The 19,213-nt window shown below is 38.1% G+C and overlaps 1 protein-coding gene across 7 annotated transcripts in view; it reads left to right on the top strand.

Moving 5' to 3' along the window:
* The window catches only part of ELAVL2 (ELAV like RNA binding protein 2), a 68,048-nt gene that overhangs the window by 2,194 nt on the left and 46,641 nt on the right, over nt 1-19,213 (top strand). For 4 of the 7 annotated variants that reach the window (XM_021681020.1, XM_021681023.1, XM_044920466.1 and 1 more), the window contains exon 2: nt 714-957. In XM_021681020.1, the coding sequence (XP_021536695.1) occupies nt 714-957 (244 nt within the window). Of the gene's footprint in view, nt 1-713; nt 958-19,213 lie in introns of those variants that run through there. The other 3 variants (XM_021681022.1, XM_021681021.1, XM_021681026.1) reach the window with 2 other exon arrangements.

Here is a 19,213-nt window from a genome sequence, read left to right as displayed (position 1 = left end):
AGATTCTACAAGGTACACTAAGTACTCATAGCTTCTTTTCCAAGTTATCCTACAAATCCTTTTCATGCCCTAACATTTGACATCTGATATTTTTCTTATTTCTTACCAACAGAAGAGGTAGAAGATATTGTCAATCAAAAACATTTCCAATATGTAACCAAAACAGTACATGTTGACAAATTTATATTTTTTAAAGTACTCTTGCTCCTTGATTTTAAGTTAATGGATGTCTGTCAGTTTTAGAATATTGAAACTCTTAGGCTAACTGAAAATCTCTTCAGAGTTAGGAAGACCATTTTTTGGTTTGTCTTTTTGGTAGCATGTTAAGCACTTCTGTTTTGTAGTATGATTTTAGTCAGGGTTTAATTCCGTGCCCTTTGGTACTAGATTTCCTCAGGTCTTTGGACACTGCAGGTGAGTAAGGGTATGTGAATAGACCCCAAAATGCGGTTCTAGAGAATGTTTAACATTTACAGTGTGCTTTTTTATGTGCATGTATGGAATATGTATGTGAAAGTATACTTGTGAACTTAAATTGACTAGCTTAATGTATGAAGTACAAATTAACGTAGGTGTTACACTTTTTGTTGAAGCTTTATTATAATTTCAGCAGAACGACTCGTATTTAGTGACAAGTATTTACATTCTTGGTTGGAATCTCTAATAGTTTGTGAAATATGAATTCTGACATTTCTTGTTTTCTCTGTTTTTAGCAGGTAATTGCTGCCATGGAAACACAACTGTCTAATGGGCCAACTTGCAATAACACAGCCAATGGTCCAACCACCATAAACAACAACTGCTCTTCACCAGTTGACTCTGGGAACACAGAGGACAGCAAGACCAACTTAATAGTCAACTACCTTCCTCAGAACATGACACAGGAGGAACTAAAGAGTCTCTTTGGGAGCATCGGTGAGATAGAGTCCTGTAAGCTTGTAAGGGACAAAATAACAGGTATGCAGTTTTATACAGGTTACTCACCTTTAAAGGATTGTGTTTCACGGTGTGAGAAAATAGTAAGTTTACTGCTTGTAGATCATTGAGTGCTGCAGTTTTACCCACCTAGGTATTCTCTCTGTTACTGAATACATCAGCATCACGAAACCTAGTTTTAAGAGTTTTGTTTTCCTTTTAAAGCATAAAATATTTTTATGGGCAGTATATATTATAACTAGACTTTTATATACCCTGTACTGTACAATAACATCTCTGAAAATGGTTTTAGAAGTCTGTGTATGTCTGGGACAAAGTGTCATGTTGACCTTTAGTTTTTAGTTCCCTGTTCTTATGTGACTTAGCATTTTAACAATGAGCTATAAGAAGCATATTCTGTTTGGGAAAAGAAGAAACCTCTTAAAATGTCTTTTCCTTGAAGTCTGTGTAGTTCTGCTTATAATACATATGACAGAGCAAATAGTAATATTCACATTGTCAATGTATAAATACTTGCACTGATATCATTTGAATGTAGCAAGATCTTATGTTCTGTTCCTTGACAAGGAAAGGAAAAAGTGGTGTATGAGTGTTCCTCTTATCATAAAGATAAAAAAGAAAGGATGGGTAATTTGACCTTTGATACTACATTTTGAACATTGGGTAGTGGAAAATATCCTTAGTATTTTGTAAGATTCAACTAAATATTTAGAATAAGCCAAAACCTAATTGAGCATGTTCTTGGGATACAAGGGTTAATATTTCCTGTAGTTGTTGTTCTCAAACACTGAAAATGTATGAAGTTTAGTGTAGGAAGACTAACTTTCTCATGTTACTGTTAAATTTGAGTGATGTATATTCAATTGCTTTACATGGCTTATAACTCAAACTATAAAAACTAAATATTTGAAATGGGCAAATAATACCTAAAGGCAGTGAGAAGAGTTTGACCAAGAATCTGAACTTTAGTCCTGTGACCTTGGACAAGTCAGCTCTTGGCTTCAGGTCTCCCTTGGTAAAATGGTAGAGGGCAAAGAAAAGGGTCACACTAGGTGATTTCTGCAATCATTTTTTACTTTGTTTGAGATAGCACCTTTAGCTGTTCTTTTATCAAGACAGCAGGGTTTACTGCCTCCGAGGTGAATGAGTGCATTCTTAGAGCTATCACCTCAGCTTGTCCTCACAATCCTGTTTCCTTGAGCTAGAAATTGAAGCTCACAGAGAGAACATACTTAAGTAAAAACTAAGTAAAACATAGTTGTCATCAATCCATACTGAATAATTACATTTTAACTAGTTATGTTACTTAGATATTCGCCACAATATCATCAGGAAGATTTTTTTTGATACTGATAATCAAATGGAGAATATTTTTCCATTTCTTTTTCCAAAATCAGTGTCAGCAGCATACGTGAAATTTATAGACAGTTCTTGAGAAGTTGAAAAATGTAGAGAACAGATGGCTCTTAATACATTTGTCCTGACACTAAAATTTTATTACTATCTTTTTAGCAAAACCACTTCTTCATTTGTGAATTTTGCAACCTCTTTGACATAAATGACTGTGTGATAAATGGTATAAAGGCCATGACATCAATGATGTGATTTCTGGTTTGATTGCTTAGTAACTGTCTCTACCATTAAAAAAACAACAACAACAACAAAAACTTGAACTAGGTATATAAATGTTGAATTTTTTTGTTATGATAGTGTGAGTAGGTAAAAATACGAAGCAAATCTTACATCCTTTGTATTAAGCATCTTCCACAAAAAACATTTCAAAGATTTTTATCTTTCATCTCTGGTTGATCTTGAATTATCTTATTCTTTCATAAGTCTTTTACTAGGGCTGTTTTATGGTGCAATAAATTTGAATTCTGTGTCTTCATACCCCTTGTCTCCCTGTCTTTAGTGTGATAAACAGTGGTAATGGAACCACAGTGCATGGTAATCTGAAGTATATGGTTAGATACTGGCAAAGTGCATTAATATTTGCTGTCCATTTCCTTTATCCCCCACCATTGTCTTTTCAGTGAGAGGGAGCCAATGAAGTTTCTCACCATGGTAAAATTTCTGTTTAAAACCTCTGGTAAGCAAATGGAGTACCAAGAAAATCCACAGTGGGCAGGAGGGTCAAAAGATGTTTTCTAAGCTTCATTCCAAGAGACACAGTCATACTTGTTCTTCAGAGTAAATGTTCCATTGATAGGCAGGTTTGAGAAATGCTGCCCTTCATAGTTTCCTATTTAAGAGCCAAACTGCAGATCATTAGCATATTAGAAACCATACATTAAAATCCTGCAGTAAAGAAATCAGTTTTCTGGCCTTACTTGACCACAGAACTCATTTTGGGGGATATCTCCCCAATACTATATATATTTTTTTTTTTTTTTAAGATTTTTAAATTTATTTGACAGAGACAGCGAGAGAGGAAACACAAGCAGGGGGAGTGGGAGAGGGAGAAGCAGGCTCCCCGCTGAGCAGGGAGCCTGATGTGGGGCTTGATCCCAGGACCCTGGGATCATGACCTGAGCCGAAGGCAGACACCTAACGACTGAGCCACCCAGGTGCCCCTCCAATACTAGATTTCCATCGAGCATATAAAAGCTTTTGCTGTGAAAGCTTTTGAAATCATTTAACAGATTATCAGACACTCTGAAACTCTTCTGTAACCTGTTTATATCAAAGTATGAGCATGTTTCATAAACGAACATCCATGATGATGAACTATGTATTATAAAAAAGTGAGTCGGTAAATAAATGAATACAGAGGCTAGTAACCTGGTTTTGACATAGTATGGGTTAAAATGGTGTTCACGGGGTCTGACTTAGTTTCAGAGCATAAATTTAAATATATATTTTTTTAAATTCTGAGTTTCGTAGTAAATATTTGTATTGAACAAAATAGTATAGTAAATGGTAGATTTCTAAAACTGGGTTTTGAATGGTTGTACTTTGCCAACTGGGCATATCTTCCTAAAAGCTACTATTAACATATCTAGAAAGATTGAATTTGTGAGGATTTGGACCCTGCCCTGTGGTGTTTAGCATTAGCCAGTTTATGTGGTTTCTCAGTTCACATTTGTAGGGTCAAGTCTGAGTTCCTTGGTCTAATTATCCAATTTATCCTACCTCCTGGGGAGTTACCAGGCCAGCTCTTTGTATTCTGATTTTGTAGGAAGTGAGCATTAATTTTCTTGGTTGTAAGAAAACTATGAGATTACTCTTTGGGAGGAACATTTAGTTGCTCTTTTTCATTTTTCTTAATCTTTCCCTGCTTAAATAATACTGAATTAGAAAACTGTATCTCAGGTTAAAAAAAAATCTAGTTAGGAAAGTATGTGCCTCTTTCCTAAGTTCTAAAAGAGAGTATATAATTTTTAGATTGTGTTGTTGTTGGCAAATTAATGTCACTATTTTGATAGAATGAAGATTAGAGAAATACATTAAGACACCTCTTCAGCAGTAAATATAGTAACCTTCTCTTTGGCCTAAATTCTATTTATTATGTTGTTTTTCAGGCCCTTTCTTTGGGCTCATGCCCACCTTTATGCTTCATCCCATTTCCTGTCTATAGACATTCATCATGAGAAGCTACTGCTGCTTGTACAGTTCAGCTGATGTCGGTCCATCTCTTTGAGGTTATGCATTTTAGAGTTCTTGACACCTGCTGATGCTGCGTTCTAGAGGAGTGAAACAGATTTTATGATACAAGGAATGAGTAATAGAATGTTAGAATCAGAAATGTCCTTGAGGTGACCTTAGCCAACTCTCTCACTTAACAAGTGATCTGAAGCCCAGGTTTGTTTAAATGACTGAATAGTCCAAGACCACATAGCTGTTAAGTGGTAGAGCAGGGACCAGAATTCTGGTTTTCTGCTTCTTTCCTGGGGTATTTCCTCCTTGCCTTTTGTTAGAGGCCAGAGCTCTTTAAAAATTAACCCAGGATTATAGTGAGACACATAACTTGTACAGATCCACCGAGGGGCAGTTTTTGGTGGGTGTGTCTTCAGAAGGGGAGTGAGAGTTTTGAGAGTCAAGGACCGGCGGATACATAAAATGAAGGAGAACATCCATGCCTCTCTACAAACTTTGTAGTCTATAGTTGTGAATTTGGATACTCTAGCTCAGTGATTGCTAAATCTGGCTGCCCATCCTCATGTGAAGGAGTTTTTAAAAATATAGATTCTGAAGGCTTTGGGAATCTGTTGTCAGAAAGCTCCCCAGGTGATTTTGATGGGCAAGCAAGCAGTTTTGGGAATCAGCCTTTTGAGGTATATAGTCAGTGGAGTTACCTGCATTGGAATCACTTGGGATGACTACCAGAAATGCAGCTCTCTGGGCCTTGCCCAGACCTACTGAATCAGAATCTTTGAAGTAGGGCCCAGAATGTTCCATTTACCTGGGAGTTATCCCCTACTTTTCCTGAACATTTTGCAGGGAGATAGAACCAGGATATTCCAGGTTTACCTGAACTCTGGCTGGAATTAGGTGGGAGAGTTGTTATAACTTCAGTGCCTGATCTACGGCAAACTGAGTTTCAGGGGCTGTCCCCTCCCTAGCGGTGTTTTCTGATGCGTTAACTCCTGGGGTGCAGGACTAGAGATGTTTAGTCATTAGGCTCTGTCTTTACTGAACACCTGACCTGTCCCTGAAAGGGTGTGTGTGTGTGCACATGTGTAACGGGTTTTCAAAACTCCAAGATAGCTTGTTCTGTCATTGTTACTTTTCCTTTCTTTTAATAGAAGAGCTAGATAAGACCTCAGGTAATGAGTGATGCTCTTTTTTATCTTGGTGTGATGTCTTCACTATTATTCTAGGAATTGTTGGAGGTGGGTCCTTTGCTGACCCCATCAGCTGCCAACTGGAATCTTTCAGACAAAAGGGAAAAACAAAGACCCAAACAAATACAAACTGTAGTGAACCCAGGGAGGGACTTTGCCAGTGTCCCTCCTTGGATGCTTACCTCTGAACACACAGTGCCACCTATGGTAACAGAGACTTTCTCCCCCCCCACCCTTTTTTTAAATAGGGTTCTTAGCTTTTCAGGATTTAAGCAGTAAGTGGTATTTTGTTTTTCTAATCCATACCTTCAAATTTAATAGCATTTATTTACTGTGATGAAGTCAATCCAGTGAGCCTCAGGCTGTTTTGATGAACATTAATTTGAGAAGTGGTTGTGTGTATCCGTTAAAATCCTAAAGTCAAGCTGTTGGGTGTCCATACTATCAAGAGATTAAGAATTCTGATTCTTTCAGACATGTAGTTGAAGAGGGCAGAGTGGGTGGGTGTTTGGTGGTAGCTTAATAAACACCTCACATTGCAGACTCTGAGTGCTGCTTAATTAGAGATTTAGCAGAAAGGCTGGTGTGTGCTCAAGTCTTCACAAAACCAGGGCACCTTGGTTCTACTAGTAAATGCTTTAGTGGTCCCTAATGTATTAACTGTGAAATACAATACATTTGAATATGGCTATCTTTATTTTGTTTTATTTTTTAAAGATTTTATTTATTTATTTGACAGAGAGAGATAGCGAGAGCAGGAACACAAGCAGAGGGGAGTGGGTGAGGGAGAAGCAGGCTTCCCGAGGAGCAGGGAGCCCGATGCGGGGCTCGATCCCAGGACCCTGGGATCATGACCTGAGCTGAAGGCACATGCTTAACAACTGAGCCACCCAGGCGCCCCTATCTTTAGATTTTAGTGACTAAATTTGCATAAAGTGATATTTGTATAAAATGAAATTTTTTTTTTTTTTTGTGGTGGTACTGAGGAAACTTTTTAAATTGCACCTTTGTCCATTTTCAAAGGTCATGACTAGTCAGTCATTTAAAAAATTTGTTACCAGTATAGAAGCTTTTTATAAAGTTTTGGGGGGAAAACTTTAAAATTCTATGTTCATTTTTCCACTCAAACCTTGAACTCAGGGTGTTTTAAAGAACAAATTTTAATGTCAGCATTGAGTAATTTAGATGAACTTCAGGATGATGAAATTAAAATTTATCAGAAACTAAATACAGTTCTTTATCTTATCAGGGAGGGAAATCTTTTCCTTAATTCTCTTAGTTTAATTCACAGGCCCCCAGGGACTGAACCTAACAAAAGATAGATTAGGCAGTGTTTTATGTCAACTCTATCTCAAATAAAACTGGGCGGGGGCGGAGGGGGGGTTAACAGTAGAGGCACACAATTTTTATTAGTATTTTATGTGCACTGGAGCTCAAAAAAGAGAATTGAAACTCAAAGAAGTGGTTAGACTTGGGGGCTTAAACCATTTTACCAAAGGAAAAGGGGTTTGGATTCTGAGGCTTGATAAATTGTGGGGAAGTGACCAGGACTTACATGGGGGAAACTAATGGAAGGTATTGAGCTATTTTAGCAAGGTTTGTTTGTACATTTTGGTGCCAGCTCTCCATCACTGGTGGTGAGAGTTGCTCTCCTCTTTCTGGCACAAGGGCAGGGTACCTCTTCACAAAGGAAATTTGTGACCTTTTTTGTAGGCAGAAAAGGGTAGGGAAGAGAACTCTCTGTGTCTGTTGATTATTAATTGCCTTCAGCTCAAAATAATTGTAGGCCAAAATGGCATTATTTGGGGTGGTATCTTCTTTAGGACCCCTTTACCATGAAATAAATTAACTTTCAGTTAGCAAACCTAAACAGAAAGGTTCTTCTTTGGATATCCAGTGGTAATGCATCCTGAAATGGCTAGTTGCTGGGAAGAAAAGACAGCTATCTTGAGGATATAGAAAAGTTTGGAGCAAAACCATTGCTGATTAATTTGTCAATCATCTGGATTTTAGTTTCTCTGATTTCTTGATGTTGATATTTGTGTTACTTTATGCTTTATTCCATTAGAAGGAAATGAAGAAAAGTATTGCAGCTCCCTAGAGCTGGTTACACATTCTTCCAGCAGCTTTTTAAGAATATCTACTGGGAAAATGAGGTTGAACCTATTGTGTAAATGAGGTTTATGAGTTTTGATTCTGTGCTTTGTTGACCCATATCGTCACTGGGGCTTCTAGAATGATCATGGTTGTCTTGTCAGTAGATTAAGAGCATGCATTGAGTGCCTTTGACTTGATTCCTTTATTAATTTGGTACAAAACATAAACTTTGTTAATGTATTCCAGTTCATAGAAAACACAGTTGAAGTTCTTCTGTAACGAGTCCTCCTCTTAAAATTTAGCCAAGTGTGAGTGCATGTATGCTGTTTGCTATTCCAGATCTTTTCACACTGTTTTTTTTCTAGTTTTTGTTTACTTCTGCACCAGGAGATTGGTAGCATAGAGTAGAAACCACTTTCAATTTATTATTTCGTGGCTGTCCTAGTAATGACGGAAAAACGTAGAAGAGAAAGAAGATGATGAACTAAATGGGAGAAGATAAAGAGCAATTAAATTCTGATACAGGATTTCTTCTTCCTTCTGTAATCCATAGAATGTTCAAATACTGTTTCTCCTCACCTATGAAATTGACTCTCCCCCCTCCCTTTTCCATTATGTAATACAAAATCAACCTGCTTTTCTTTTGATGGTTTTTATTTCACTATCTTATCTATTACACTACCTTAGCATCAGCCTTTGTTTTTTAGCTTTCAAAATTATGAATAGAGCAAAGCATTTTGATTTTGTACCTGTTGGAACATTTCCTTTTAAATATTTCCTGAACAGAAGAGTTGATCATTGAAGCTAAAACCGTGCTTCACAATTCACCAGCTTCTTCCAAGCTTGTTCTAAGTTAATTGACTTTCAGTGGAGTGCATTGCTAGTACTGAATTTTGAGAGCTGTGGAAACCCTCAGAGGTTGCCTTTTCAACTGAAAAGGTCAGCTTTAAAAAATATTTCCTGGCATTTTCCTTGTGAGTGTCGTTTGATTTGTGAGGCCTATGCAGTGGCTTTAGTTAGCATGTTTTACTCCTTAAAACATGGTTTCGCTTTTTAAAGTTTTACAATGTCAATATTTTGACACCATTGAATGTCCTTTTATTGGTGATGGTATCTGTCATCAACTATATTCTGAGAAGCTTTAAAGTTGTAAAGCTGCATTGGCAGCTCTTCCAAGTATTGTGAAGAAACAGATCCTCAGTTAAAACTATCTTTTTGTGATCTGACGTACTCAGCCTTACATCATATATCGTATTTAACTAATGGAGGATCATTCTACATTGTTCTAAATAAGAAGAAAGATTCTTACTCTGTATACCTCCTTCACGGAAACAAATGCAAGATGGAGCTATTCGATTTAAACTGTGTTCATAGCACTCCTTTGTATCTTTCCATGTGAGATGGGCTTGAATGCAGTGGTAATAGGATTGACCAAACCCCTATGTACACTAGGGTTGTTACTTGCTTAGCTTGGGATCAGGTTCTTAGGATTAACATTGAAACAAAACCACCTGCTACTGCTACTCCCCAGCTAGGGAGGTGGCCTAATGAGGCTATTTTAGAGGTTTTAGCCTAGAAAGAATGTGTGACGTTTGGGTTCATATCCCGGTCTAGCCACTTCCTTGTAATGTAGCCTTATATGAGCTATTTGACTCCAAAGGGAGTTTCTTTTATCAAGTGGGTAGCACACAGGCATCTCTCTCTATCCTATCCCCTTCTTACCTATCCCCTTCTTACCAATTAATACACATTCAGTTATGACAATTGCAGACTTCCTTCCTTAGGTGAACCAATTTTGAAAAGATCTTCAAATAGATCTGTTGCTTTCGAATTCTTAGTTTCTCAGGCACGATGTGGGAACAACCTGAAGCTAATGTTCTGTTTTCTGCTTTCTAGGTGATTTGACCAAGATAATTGATTTTCTAGAAGTGGGACGAAGTGGGATAGGAAGTTCAAGGCAGGACTTGGGAGCCCAGAAAGATGATTACTGATAATACATCAGTCTCTATGAACTAGAGTGCTGGAGTATGGAGTTACTGCTCTGTGTGGTATTGTGTGCATGTTATTCAGAATGAATGAGCTTGACTTAAAATATGAAGGTACTCTCAGCTGAGCTTCCCCAGTGGACTCTTACTGGCCTGGAAGGTCAGCAGGTTGTTAAATTGAGTCATGAGGTATTGGTTAGATAAAAACGGAGGCTTGTTTTCACTTTTATGGACATCTTCTTCCTTAAAAGTAGGCTGAATTTACATGGGTGTGGGAAACCAAAGTCGTTTCTTCTTGTAACTGTCTTCAAACACATTTTGTAAGATTTCTGTCCTTACTTGCCTACGGATAATGAGAAAATCCTCTAACTTTTTTGGTACTTGCAGTTGTTGAAAGTCTGATGCTGTGATATTAAAAAGTCCAAACTAAAAAAAAAAAAAAAAAGGTAGTACCCCTTTAATATAAATTGTAAATACTATTACCAAATATTCTGATTTCATAAAATCAGACATTCAGGTAGGGAAATGCAGAGGCCTGTGTGTTTGGATGTTAAGAGGCCCAGTATTCCTGTAGTGTTAGCAGATCAGAGACTTCCAAAAAAAATTGCTATCCCTTTGTTTTCTTTCTGTTGGAATATTCATTGAAAACATTTAAAGCCTTGCTTTTATTCAGTCATCACAGACTTTACAGATTTGTGTAAGGGGGGGTGGCGATTTCCACGAGGGCATGGTTAACTTAGCAGATGCAATTTTACATCTTGTTTTCCTTTTTTTGTCAAATCCGTATGCATATTGTGAATTAGAGATTATTTTTAGCTCTTAATGAGTTCTTTTCTCATCATTGTACTTTTTGTTGGAACTCTGTTTTCTACATAATGCTTTGATTTTGAAGGGGGAGTGTATATGGCTCACAAATCCACCCCCAACCTCCTGTCCAGCTCCACAGAAATTTGCATTTCTGCATTTGAGGTGACAGATCTGGTTATTTTTTTACTTTGTAGGGTAGATGTGGTCTTGTCCTTGACTCTTCACAACCTGTTTGACCTTCCGGCTTTATCCTGAGAAAGTTAAATTCTCCTTTTGAAGTAAGGTTTAAAGGAGGCAGAGCAGCATGTAAACAGGCAAACCAGAGTCCTTTCATTGTATTCAAGGTCACTGGAGCCTGAGGGAACAATTTTATTTCCTCACATTTTGATGCTTTAAATCCAGTCTTAAGGTGCCACTGGGTCAATAACACAGTGGCCTCCAAGGCACTGTTCTCCGAGTCCTCTTTCCTAACCCTGGTACTAGTCCCTGAGAGCTTTTTTTCATACCACTGAAATGAATTATTTAGTTTGTTCTTAGTCCACTTTAAATGGATCTGAGTAGGTTGGTTATGGTGTGTCAAATCAGTTGTCCCACTGAGTCAGTGGTTTACATTGTCAGTATCAATGATTTTGGACAGTCTTCAGGTTTTTTCTTTTTTGGTTTTTTTTAAATCAAATTCTAGTTTTAGCTTTTTCCTTTTTAGAGTACTTTTATCTTTAACTAGTCCCTGATGCAGAATTGTAACTGTAATTGTTTGAAAGAATATCCAGTTGGGGGCGCCTGGGTGGCTCAGTTGGTTAAGCAACTGCCTTCAGCTCAGGTCATGATCCTGGAGTCCCAGGATCCACTCCCGCGTGGGGCTCCCTGCTCAGCGGGGAGCCTGCTTCTCCCTCTGACCCTCCCCCCTCTCATGTGTTCTCTCATTCTCTCTCTCTCAAATAAATAAATAAAATCTTTAAAAAAAAAAAAAAAAGAATATCCAGTTGGTTTTGTGTTCTCACCTTGCAACCTGTTAAGATATTTATGTAAGCTTAAAGGATTAGAGTGGGATATCTGTTCAAGTAGCTTTTAGTGGAAATATGGCATGGGGGTCCGGAGGGGCCTGGCCTGGCCAGGGTATCAAATAGGTTTTAGGAAATGATACAGAAAGTCTTTGAATAACACCTTCATTAGCCTGTAGATTCTGCATTCAGAAGAAACAAAATTCCTTCGGGGATTGTAATAATCTAGTATGGCTCCTGGTCATTTTGTGTTTCCATAGAAATTTTGCTTCCCTTCTTTTTTTTATTTTATTTATTTTGTATTTATTTGAAAGAGAGACAGCGAGAGAGGGAACACAAGCAGGGGGAGTGTTGCTTCCCTTCTTTTAACTTATATGAGAATTACAGAGAGTGAAAGTGAAGGGGTAAGTTAGCTCTGTGAGCAATAATGGAATCCAGGGTCTTGGGGTAACAGGCAAGATTGGGAAGTCATTATGTCTGATGGCAAGATTTTAAATTTGAGAACTATCATTTGATAAGATATGATAGCTCATGTAGTTATCACTATGATTAACCTTCAGTTTTTTTTTTTGTTTCTGGATATTCAATCAAAAGTCTTGAGAATCGCTGGGAATAAGAAGAAATACTGGGTTAATTTCCATGTTTCAAGAGTGCAGGGACTAAAATGAAGATGTTCCAGTAGCACAGAAGAGCATAATTGAATTGTTTAATTGATGTTTAATGTAATCTTTCATAGTCTAGAGGCTTAAGAAAAAGAATTTGTCCCTCTCCCTTTCTTCAGAAGAATGCTGCTTAGAGCCAGTCAATCTTTATCTCAATCTCAACTAATCTTAGAGGCATCTGAAGTTTTTACACCTTTACAATTTACAACTGTCTATAGGAGAAAAAGCTTTTTAAACACAGTATAAGTTCTACTTCCTTTAGTCTCAGATGTAATTTTTTGAGAGAGGAGTGGAGTTCAAGAACCCAAGTACAGTATGGAAGGCTTTGGGTTAAAGAGATGCATTTCAGTGAATATATATGTTTTCTTGCTAGGGAAAATATTCTTGCTTGAGGAAAATGAGATTGATAATCTAGGTATAAATGGACTACCTTAATAATGTTGGTGTTTATGAGGACAGATAGAATAAGCCCTTATTTTAAACATTGCATTATGTTTGGGGATAAGGCTTGACTGGTAAGTGATCTGGCACCACACATAAGATTTTTCAAGTTTTCCCAAAATAAAGGAGATTAGTTTGTAATATATACTATTTAGGCCCCAGCTCCTTTATAAATAAATAGCAAGGGAAAAATTGTCAGCAACAACATAAGAAAACTCCTTGACACTAAAGGTTATTCAATATTGGAATGAGCTGAAAGACTTGTGTTTAGTGAAATTGTCATCTGAGTGGTGTACTTGTACTTGAATACCTACCATTTTGTATAGCACTCTACAGCCTAGGAGGCTCTTTAACATGACTGATTACAATGTTCTGGTAAGAATTGATTTGTGTAATTTACTTGACAAGGGCAAGGTAGATGGTGGAGTTACAGGGATGACTATGAGACAGTGCATATAGCCCAGCTTTTTTCCACAGATGAGGTATCCTTTCACAGATGTGCATCTTAGGGCTGAGTTAGCAGGAGGTCTTACACTCCCAGCCCCCTTTTCTATAAGGGACACTTTTGGCAAAAAGATGTATATTCTGAATTAGATGCCTTATGTCACCTTTCTTTGCCCTAATCTTGAAATATGTTTGCGGAGTTGCCATGTGATGTGACCCAAATAGCTTAGGAGTTCTGTCTGTAGAAGTTGCTTCGCACATCAGAAGTCCTTATTAAAAACACAGCATCTTCCCCAAGAGTGAGCCTCAGATATGTAATCAGGTAACTTCAGTAATAGCAGATGAAAGCAAGCATCATTTTAAAAGTCCTTAAGATAGGGGCACCTGGGTGGCTCAGTCAGTTAAGCGTCTGTCTTCAGCTCAGGTCATGATCCCAGGGTCCTGGGATTGAGCCTGGTGTCGGACTCCCTGCTCAGCGGGGAGCCTGCTTCTCCCTCTCTCTCTCAGCCTCGCTTGCTCTTGCTTGTGCTCACTCACTCTAGCTCTGTCTCAAAGAAATTAAAAAAAAAAAAAAAAACTTTAAAAAAAGTCCTTAAGATAAATTAAAAGTGTAGGTACCTAGTACTTCTTTTATTTATTTATTTTGGAATCTCTGTACCCAATGTAGGGCTCAAACTCAGAACCCCGAGATCAAGTTGCATGCTCTGCCAACTGAGCCAGCCAGGCACCCTAGGTGCACTTGTTGAATAAAATTCTTTTTCCCACCATCTTGCTTTAGGTTCGTGGGTACTTGAGATGATAAAATGGTAGTAAGTTAAAAAGATTATTTTTGGGGGCGACTGGGTGGCTCAGTCGTTAAGCATCTGCCTTTGGCTCAGGTCATGATCCCAGGGTCCTGGAATTGAGTCCCACATCAGGCTCCCTGCTCGGCGGGAAGCCTGCTTCTCCCTCTCCCACTCTCCCTGCTTGTGTTCCCTCTCTCGCTGTTTCTCTCTCTGTTAAAAAATAAATAAAATCTTTAAAAAAAAAAGTTATTTTTGTGTTTAGGTTTTTCCTGTTTCATGGGGGAAATTGTGTCCAGAGTTAGCAGCAGTGGTCAGATGGACTAAGTTGTGGAGTATATGATTTGCATATTACCTTTTTAATATACTTTTTAGTCAGTGGTAAGAGAGCAGCCTCTGTGCTTCTCGATGTCATTGTGATGGTGCATTTACTGTGATGCTGATGAGGACAGGGACACATCACTTTTGTGTGCTAATGAGTCATTGAGCAAAATCTTTTAAGCATTTGCTTCTTAATTAAAGTGTGTGTGTGAATTTTAAATTTGGAGGATCACAATAGTTAATCTTTTCAACTTTCAAACTAGGTTATTTTGTCAGAGATGTTTATGTGTGATATGAATGTGCCAATCATGGGAGCCAGACCATTTTGTATTTCTTTTTAGAAGCCATCTGTTAATTGGCAGGCAAATTGCCCTGTGGTCTCAGAGTGGTTTGCTGTAACATAGCTGTCCCTCAGCAAAAACAAAATGGATATTTATTTCTGTCTGGGTACCTCTTGGACTTAATTTGTAGCCATGGTTCCCATCTGACCTGCAGCTTTTAAACTTTCACCTTGTACTACTGGCTTCCTCTATAGGATGTTTTCTCCTTACTGGTTCAGAGAGGGCTTTCTTGAGGTCCTTGAAGCTGTGTCTGTAGTATTTAAATAAGTTTCCTTTATAGTCAGCATTTATACCCTAACCTGACCAAACACAATTGGTCTGTTTGGGGATTTCTCCTAAGTATAAAAATCAGTCCTTTTATGTGACTGTTGCCGGGGATGGGGGTGGAAGGTGGGGAACAACCATGTTCCTCATATCCTCTTGAAAAGGTAATGCCTTTCTTTATTAAATATAAACTAAACAAAATGTGCTGCACAAAAGGAAAATCACATGTTATTTATATGTAAATCTTTGTGTCAGTTGGGGACAGTGGATGTCCTTTGGAATTTTACTTCCTTTGTCTTTGCTAAAAATATCTCTAATTTAATTATGGTCTTTTTTTTTTTTTTTTTTTGAAATAAAATGAACTAAAGTGAAAAGTTGTCCCCAAGTGAAAGCCTTGTTACATATATTGAGTATACTTTATCAATGATACAGATAAGAAGGTGAAATGATACATGGTTTGCTTTATTTGAAACTTTTTTTTTTTTTCCAGACGATGATGTGATGCTATCCATGGTCTCCCCCCGCGCCCCCGCTTTTTTTAAGTAGGCCCCACACCCAGTGTGGAGCCCAGCACGGGGTTTGAACTCATGACCCTGAGATCAAGACCTGAGCTAAGATCAAGAGTCCGACGCTTAACTGACTAAGCCAGCCACATGCCCCCCAGGGTCCCCTTCTTAAATGACCCAGCCTTCCCCTCTTACTCTTTCTCTTTTTTGACTTGGTATCACCATTTGTATGTGTAGGACTAAGGCATGTACGTGCATTCAGAAATCATGTATAACCTTGTGTTAGCTGCACAAAATGTCAAAATAAGATTTAACACTTTGTGTTTGTTTATGGTACTATTAACACTTTCCACCCATAAGAGCAACTTAACTGGGGGTGGGTCGGGGGGAGGATTTGGGTATATTAATTTTTACAGCTTTGTAAAGGAGGTTTTGGAAAATCATAAGTCTTCCCTGGGTAGTCAAGTTGGGTTTTGCTGTTTGATGGCTGGAGTTACCCATATCTGTTAGCTGCATAATGAATGAATGTTAGAGAGGCTGTTGGGTTGGTGCTCTATGTTAATTGCTGAGTATTAAGGTTCAGAAGGTTCCTTGTCTTTTGTTAGTGTTAGGAAGGTGAGAAGGTACATGGAAGTACAGAGCTACTGGGGTAGGAGGGTTTGCCTTTGATTCCATTCCTGGCCCTTATTATGGAAGGCCCACCGAAGGAAAAGAATAGTGGTCCAAAAGTTCAATTTTGGGTGTTGTAGTTGGTCCAAAAGTTCAATTTTGGGTCCAGTTAATCATGCTTATTCTAAGGTCAGAGTAGAGGCTCAGAGAAGGGTAGCATGAGCAAAAGGTTTTGTGGACTAGGAGAATAAGGAATAGATAGGAAGGTTAGCCATTTCAGATTTATAGGGACTTGTGAAAGAGGTCATGGGTTTTTATCCTGTAATTTTTGTTTTTTAGAGATCTCTGGGGATTTGAATGAAAGGCATTTGGGTCAGATCCCCTTTCTGGCTTATCAAAATTTCTTCCTCAATGGTCTTCTTGGTCTTAGATCTGTATGTCCTGATTGTTCTAGGCTTCCAAAGTTAACCTCCCTGGAGTTCTCTCTCATCTTTTAACTTCATTGTCCCTCCCTGCTTGGTGCATGCTGCAGTATGACCACTACTGACCTTCATGTGGGGCACCCCTGTTCTTACAGTCGGCTTCCTTCTATACAGACCACGTGCTGTTCATTCAGCATTCAGCATGCCTTTGGTCCAACCATCTCCTCTGTCTTTCTCTACACATTAGCTCTTCTCCATATACCTATTTCCTTATTTCTCTGTCAAGAAACTCCTGAGTTTCTTCTGTGTTTCAGCCAACTAAATATATCTTTTGCAAGTTTGTGCTGGTTGAGCATGAAACTCCAGTGATTAACTATAGATGTTCCACATTCATTAGGTGCCTGCATCTCCCTATTTACTGTCATGCTTTAAATTTTTGAGCAAAGATCTAAAGAGGGCAGAGAGCATGTGGTATTGATCCCACCTGCTTTTCTTCAGCTAGGAAACCACACTGTGCGTATAAAAGCATTTCAATGCAATCTGCTGACGAGAGAAGTGTCTTGTGTGGGAGACAATTTTGGCAGTAGCAAACATGTTTGGCTTTAGCCATAAGAATTGCTTTCTGAGTTTCTGGAAAAAGAGTATGCAAATCAAGTCCTGTTTTAAATGAATCTTTTTATAATGTGGATATCTCTAATCTGTTTTGTAATGATGGATTTGTTTTGAGGATTTAAATGGTTTGTGCACCTGCAGCATGCCATTCCTTTTTTTTTTTTTTCTAGTTTTTTTTTTTTTCTTTCGTACATAGTGTCTTGATGGATTAGGAAAGAATGGTGAAGTTCCAATCAATCGATTACATGACAACAAGGAAATAATTGCAGGTGTATTTGGAGATTATGAATATCCTGGTTGAAAACATGTGACCTTTGGATATACGGGACTCTGCTTCAGTGTAATTCCCAAACTTGGCCAAAGGCAGTGAAGTATATGCCGGGAAGACCAACTTTGGAAAGGTCAACCCTGGCTTTGGAGAAACCTAACTACCATTAACCAGCTAACTGTGTGCCTTTGAGTAAGTTAATTAGCATGTCTGGGCCTCCAAATTTATAAATGTGAAATTGGTACAGATCTATCTACACAGAGCTTTATCGTGAGAATTAAATGAGTATGTGTATTGGAAGACTTATAAGTTGCTTGATGCCAGTTTATAATTAGGCAGTGGTACTGTTTGTTTCTAGAAAGCTTAGATAAAAGCAGTCATGGACCAGTAGGAACAGACTTTTCCCATAGACTTACTGAGCTTTTTGTATTGGAAGGCTTTGACTAGTGAGCTTTTAACTTTTGGATGAGTTGTTTTCTTTTTTTTTTGTAACACAAACTGTTATGTGTTCAAGAAGAAAATTTATCTCTTACAAGATTTCTTTTTTAATCAGGTGGAAGTGGTGGGATTTGTAGACTAATATTTCCCATTGTTCTGGACAAAACAGGGAGCTGCTCATAGTGGTTTGTGAGATTCTTTGACACAGTTTCAAAGGGCACTGAGCTAATTCTAGTGTTTAAGGATATTTAAATTTTTTTTCTTGCAATATCTAAATAAAAAATAATGTCTTACAAAGAGAGAAAAACACATTAAGAAGCTGTATTGGTTTTTGATGGACTGCTCACCAGTGTGTGTGTATATGAGTGTGTGTGCATATGAGTGTGTGTGTACATGTGTGCATAGATTGACACCAGTTGGTAGTGCAAGCAACAGCAGATGCCCTTTTTACTACTGCAGTTGTTAACTGATTTCTCTCTTGACCACAACAATATTTTGAGATATACAGTTCTTTTGCCCTCATCTCAAATGATATTTACATGAACAACTCCATTGCCTTTTAGGAAAGCACAAGATAAAGCAAATAACTCGTGTGTGTGTGTGTGTGTGTGTGTGTGTGTGTAGAATTATAAGAAATTTGTATAGAGGCACCTGGGTGGCTCAGTTGGTTAAGCATCTGACTCTTGATCTCAGCTCCGGTCTTGATCTCAGGGTCATGAGTTCAAGCCCTGTGTTGGGCTCCATGCTTGATGTGGGCCTACTTAAACAAACAAACAAGCAAACACGAAAAAAAGAAATTTGTATAGAGTTAATCAATAAAGAAATGAGAATGTGGAGGCAGACCTAGATCTGCTGAAAGTAGTTTTGCCTTAGCTCAGAGTTGTTGATTTTTTTTTTTTTAAACAAAGAAAGTTGCTAGGTGTTTTTTTGTTTTTGTTTTTGTTTTTTTGAACTGTAGTGTCTGACTTTCTAGCCACCTGCCAGTTTTTTAGCTTTTGCTCTCATTATGGGGGCAGTTCCAGTATTTAAGGTAGCACTGCTGGTTTTTCTTTGAGGGCAACTACCTAAGTTAGTAAGTAATGAGAGCTCGCTTTTATTTTAACTGTGGTGTTGCGATGCTACAATGGGTCACTGTCTCTGGCCAGAGAACCTCCAACGTGAAGTCTTATTCTAAGATGTATTTGCTGGATCAATTGGTTTATTTTCCTCACTTTGGATAAAGATCATATTTCCTAATTTCCCTGGTCTTGGATGCAAGACATCTTAGTACCCATGTGCAGTACTCACGAATTTAATATGCTGTTGCTGTTCTCCATAGCCTAAGACCGAATTGTGTGGGAGTTCTTAATGTTGTCTGAAATTGTGATGTATTAAGAATCCACAGTTTGACCAACTTAAGCAAGGTCACGCTGCATTGCCAGCAGATTCATAATTACTGGGATTGGAACCATAGGAAAATAGAGCTCTACCAGTTTCATAATCAGAGGACAGAT

Source organism: Neomonachus schauinslandi, chromosome 13 (genome assembly GCF_002201575.2).
Source record: "Neomonachus schauinslandi chromosome 13, ASM220157v2, whole genome shotgun sequence".
NCBI classification, from domain to species: domain Eukaryota; kingdom Metazoa; phylum Chordata; class Mammalia; order Carnivora; family Phocidae; genus Neomonachus; species Neomonachus schauinslandi.
The sequence above is the reverse complement of the archived record's forward strand: the minus strand, read 5'-3'. Positions and strand labels throughout refer to the sequence as shown.